Source organism: Limulus polyphemus, unplaced genomic scaffold, assembly GCF_000517525.1.
Source record: "Limulus polyphemus unplaced genomic scaffold, Limulus_polyphemus-2.1.2 Scaffold3856, whole genome shotgun sequence".
NCBI lineage: Eukaryota > Metazoa > Arthropoda > Merostomata > Xiphosura > Limulidae > Limulus > Limulus polyphemus.
Window position 1 is genome coordinate 59638 of NW_013669466.1, and position 5239 is coordinate 64876.

At 34.6% G+C, this 5239-nt stretch overlaps 1 protein-coding gene across 2 annotated transcripts in view; it reads right to left on the reverse strand.

Moving 5' to 3' along the window:
- LOC106470173 overlaps window positions 1-5239 on the reverse strand; it is a 30216-nt gene that overhangs the window by 17467 nt on the left and 7510 nt on the right. For both annotated transcript variants that reach the window (XM_013930703.2, XM_022398773.1), the window contains exon 2: window positions 1388-1468. In XM_013930703.2, coding sequence (XP_013786157.1) covers window positions 1388-1439 — 52 coding nt within the window. In that variant the 5' untranslated portion in view covers window positions 1440-1468. The remainder of the gene's footprint in view (window positions 1-1387; window positions 1469-5239) is intronic.

The window sequence follows — 5239 nt, forward strand, 5'->3', positions numbered from 1 at the left end:
TGTTATGATAGTGTAACACATCTCCTTGCCCTGTGTGTCTACAAGTCTACAAGGCTGTGTTATGATAGTGTAACACATATCCTTGCCCTGTGTGTCTACAAGTCTACAAGGTTGTGTTATGATGATGTAACACATCTCCTTGCCCTGTGTGTGTACAAGGTTGTGTGATGATGGTGTAACACATCTCCTTGCCCTGTGTGTCTACAAGTCTACAAGGTTGTGTTATGATGATGTAACACATCTCCTAGCCCTGTGTGTCTACAAGTCTACAAAGTTGTGTTATGATGGTGTAACACATCTCCTAGCCCTGTGTGTTTAGAAGTCTACAAGGTTGTGTTATGATGGTGTAACACATCTCCTAGCCCTGTGTGTACAAGTCTACAAGGCTGTGTTATGATGGTGTAACACATCTCCTAGCCCTGTGTGTTTAGAAGTCTACAAGGCTGTGTTATGATGTTATGTCAGATTCTTAATATGAATAGGAATAGGCAGCTGTGAATCGTTGGCGAAAAATTTGAACAATAAATGGGCACCACACAATACACTTGTTTTAAAATAATATATATTGAAAACAAGTCAAACGTATGTACAAAAAATTTTTACACACTAGGAAATCAGTTTTATCTAAAGCTCTAAGTAGTCCTCTTTTCTTCTCAAATGTCCACACAGGCTAATTCAATTACTTTAGAATCCAATTGACAAGAAGAATTATTTTTCTCTACTCTTATCACAGTAGTATCAGCGAGTAATTCACTTACGTTACTCCGTGGATTAACACAGTTTTGTTCTGAACTTTAGATAATTGTCTCCTTTTCGTCAAAGTCCACAGGCGGGTTCAATTACTTTAGAACACCCTTTGACAAGACAAATTATTCCCCCTATCTCTGTTAAACTGTGAAACTCACCTTAAGATATCACCCGTTAATGTTAATCACTCACGTTTTGTAACTTTTTTTTGACTAAACTTCACTTGATCGCCTATATTTATAGATTTTCCAACTTAGGCCTAGAACTTTCTACAAACTAGGATGATGTAACAATAGTCACATGGCGAGAAAAACTTAGAGGTTTCGAGAAAGATGACGTCAACAATACTACAACTATTGAACTACACACACACACAATGTACGGCTCTTACCGAGTTGCGTAACTAAATTTGTCATAACTATTACTTTTAAAATGATTGAGTTTTAACCCTCTTGTTATAAAAACTAAGTATTCATTAAATATTAAATCACTAAATAAACTAAATAATAACTATTAAGCTAAACAGTTTTGTATATCCAACATGGTGTAATACATCTCTCAGCCCTCTGTGTATGTGTATAAGTCTTCTAAAAGTGGTCATGTGTATACAACAACTTGCACAAACTACTGACAAACTTACTTCGCATCCGAACTCGTAGCCCAGCAGAACTTGCAGACGCTGTTGCAGGCATACGTCACTACTAGATCTGAGCTTCTGTGCCTGTGGAGAAAATATAACATTAACTTGTCATCAGTTTACACCTTAAGTTGAAATGGTCATAACTTCAAGGTCACCACCTGAATTGTTAATTGATTCATAGGATACGACACGTTCTATGTGTACAAAACAGGTTTCTGTGGGCTTCTGATAAAATCGACAAGGAATGTTCTGATTAGCAACTAAGCGCGACTCTGAGAGGGAGCTGTAACACTTCTGACATTTTGAAAAAGCTTCAAGCAAAATTTTGCATCATATTGTTTAAATCAATAGATTATTTTCAACTTCTTTGTAGTCGTACTAAATGGACAAATAGTTTTATTTCAAATTAAACAAACAGATTACTATAGCCCTGAAACAGGAGTTTACCTTACGTACTAAGTATATTAACAACACTGCCCGATATGACGATGGCACTGCATACTGGATTTTAATATTCTCGGTAACTAAATATTATTGGGATTATGGTATCGTTTATGAAAACTTATTCTTAACCCTAAAACCTAATATGTGATAGAAAATTAAACTGATATAATCATTTAAATTATTTACCGAAAACATAGGTTGAATCAGAATTAAAAACAACACCAAAACAGAAAGGACGTACAGCAAATATATAATTGAAATTTATACATTTTTTATTAGATTTGTTTTCCAATATTGAAGTAGCTTATGGTCCAATATACGCTTTAACTTCTCTACCAGTAATACTTAATGTTTATCAGATTAAATCTTTCGACAAGGGGTCGGTCGATTTGACCGAGTCATGTGACCTTCTGTACTCGTTTAAAGTTGACATCAATTTAATACTTATAACTCTCTATATATGCAAGTAGCTTATTGTCCAATATATGCTTTAACTTCTCTACCAGTAATACTTAATGTTTATCATTAAAACATCTTATCAAATCCCTTAAAGAATTATGTTTCATTCCTATGCTGAATGGAAAAATAAAAATAATTTCCTTTTAAGAGAAATTAAAATTAGAACAAAATACAGAAGAAAAGACTAATTATTCAGTTAGTTAATAGTTACTAAACTCTTGTGGTTTAATATTAAAAATTTTAATTGCAGTTTTGTTTTCGGTTTTAATTTAATTTTAAAAATTTCGTTATGTTTCTTTGAATTTTGAGGTTTTAAATTATTACAGTTTTTATTCTTGACATATATTGTTTATATTTATTTTAGACTTTATAAACTCTTTATCTTTCTTTTGATATGTTATGGTACTTTAAAATTTGGTTTTCATTTATTAATTTTTCAAACTGAAATTTCCCTTAGTTAATTCCTTTAGTTGCTTAATTAATTTCATTTGTTTTCAAGCACACAATGGGCTATCTGTGCTGTGCCAGATACAGGTATCGAAACCCGGTTTTTAGCGTTATAAACCGTCAGGAACTCCTCATATCTTTATAATTCCCCCTCAGTTTATAATTGGTCATAATTCAAATTCCTGGTCCACAGAGTGACAAAATAACAAAAAGAATGACAACTAGGGAGAATCAAACAGCAGAAAAGTTTTAATGCTATAAGCCAGTGCCGAAATTTGACATTAAAACATAAATCTTGTGTAAAAGTTTACGGGGATGTCTATATATATATTCCAACTTTGTTGCTACTAGAAAATGGATCATAAAAGGGAATTTCCCACCTTAAAAATCCTATCTCAACCACAGTGTAAAATCCTGTGATATCTTAATTTCCCTTTAATACTTTCCTGTTTCTCTGCAGCCACACGGGGGCGCTGTAGGCCACCTTTCTTGTTTCTCTTTTTTTTGAAAAACCACTAGGTTGTTTATAATTTTTTGTGAGTAAATTATGAGGTACCTTAGGGGATTTGATACATGTACCCCAAACCCAAATGCCCAGAAGTACATGTACATAGAAAATACAGTCCATTTGTCAAATACATTGCCTAAAACTACTTTGAAAAAATAACAGATGGCGCTTACGTCCCCAAAGCACTGAGCTATATATATAATAGCGCCCCAAGATTTGTTTGTTTGTTTTTGAATTTCGCGCAAAGCTACACGAGGGCTATCTGCGCTAGCCATCCCTAATTTAGCAGTGTAAGACTAGAGGGAAGGCAGCTAGTTATCACCACCCACCGCCAACTCTTGGGCTACTCTTTTTACCAACAAATAGTGGGATTGACCATCACATAATAACGCCCCCACGGCTGAAAGGGCGAGCATGTTTGGTGTGACGGGGTTTCGAACCCGCGACCAGCAGACTGCGAGTCGAGCGCCCTAACCACCTGGCCATGCCGGGCCAAACAGCGCCCCAAAGCTGTGTTGTGTATCTAGTGTCAGTTGAATTGTTTTACGATTAATGCTAAGCCTGATATATATTAACAAATAATAAAATAATAACTTAATTTTCATATAATATTAAACTGTTAGAAGTAATGTGTTTAAGTTCCACATTGCATCACGAATTCAAACAAAACAAACGATAATTGTGTCCCAGGGGGTGTGTAATTTATTTATACTATCCCCATTGTCGCACTGGTTGAATCGAAATTCCAGTGCTAAAACTAATGAAACACTCTAAACCTAAATCCTTGATATCTGTTAGGCTTGTTAAATAAGTAGCACTTTATAAATCCACCTACAACTTTTAACACTATAATTCCAGACGAATAGATTACTCGTTACTATTACCGATCAACACTTACAACATTCTTTTAGTTGTATTATCTTTTACTTAATTATTCCTAATTTGTTTTAAAATTATAGACACCAATTATGGAATTAGTTCTAACGGTTGATGTTGTCAGTTTCAGTTGTTTCAAAGTTCGATAGAAGTGGTTAGATTTTGATGGATGTTGAAATAATTACAAATAATTATGTATATACTTTTCACCTGATAATAATGTAGACTATTATCAAATATAAGCTGATGGATGTAAAACCAAAACGAAAAACACAGGGAAGTCGTAATATACAGCTGTAATGAAGTTTTTACATAGATGATTAATAGTGGAATATCTTCAGCTCGTGTATCTAGTATTACAGAAGTCACTGGGTGAATGGACAAACACCGTTAATCACAGATTACACTCGTAGACAATGCCCAAGCTGCTTTGTCTGACACAAACCCGTCACTCCACTTGTCAGTGATTGCTGGAGGTCAAGTTAGGGCTGCCTCGTGTAAGGTATTTGTATTATTCCTGGAGCGAAAGTACTGTTTCAACTCTTTCTGGCTGCTCGTATTTCATAAATGTAAAACAACAACGAAAACATTCACACATTTGTAAACTAAGAACCAAACATGGAGGAGGGGGTTCTCAAAGGTTTCACTCCAGGGGGGGTGGGGTGTATAATTAGAATATTTAAGACTTCATTTATCAGGTAATTAAAGCTCAATAAAGAGTAAAAAATATACATGAAAAGATAGTACAGTGATACAGCCTATTCACACTAGAATCAGAGTGTTCTGTGATCCATTGCCGAAAATAGGTGGACCTTGGATGTGCTCTACTAGACACAGTCGTTTACACATCATTCTTCAGTCAGACAAAAATAACCAAAGATTTACCTTCTTTCTACAGTTTTAAAATTAGGGGTAGTTATGCACAGGTAACACTTGTATAGCTTTGCGCAAAAATCTGAAACAAACAAAATAAAACACAAATTTAGTAAATCCTTTCCCCTCAGACAGCGGGAAGATGAAGAAAATGAAGCCTCTCTCTCTCTCTCTCTCTTTGAAAGTATTAGTATTTAACAAAAAACTTACAAAGATATTTCTTGCATCTTTTCAACCACTGATCT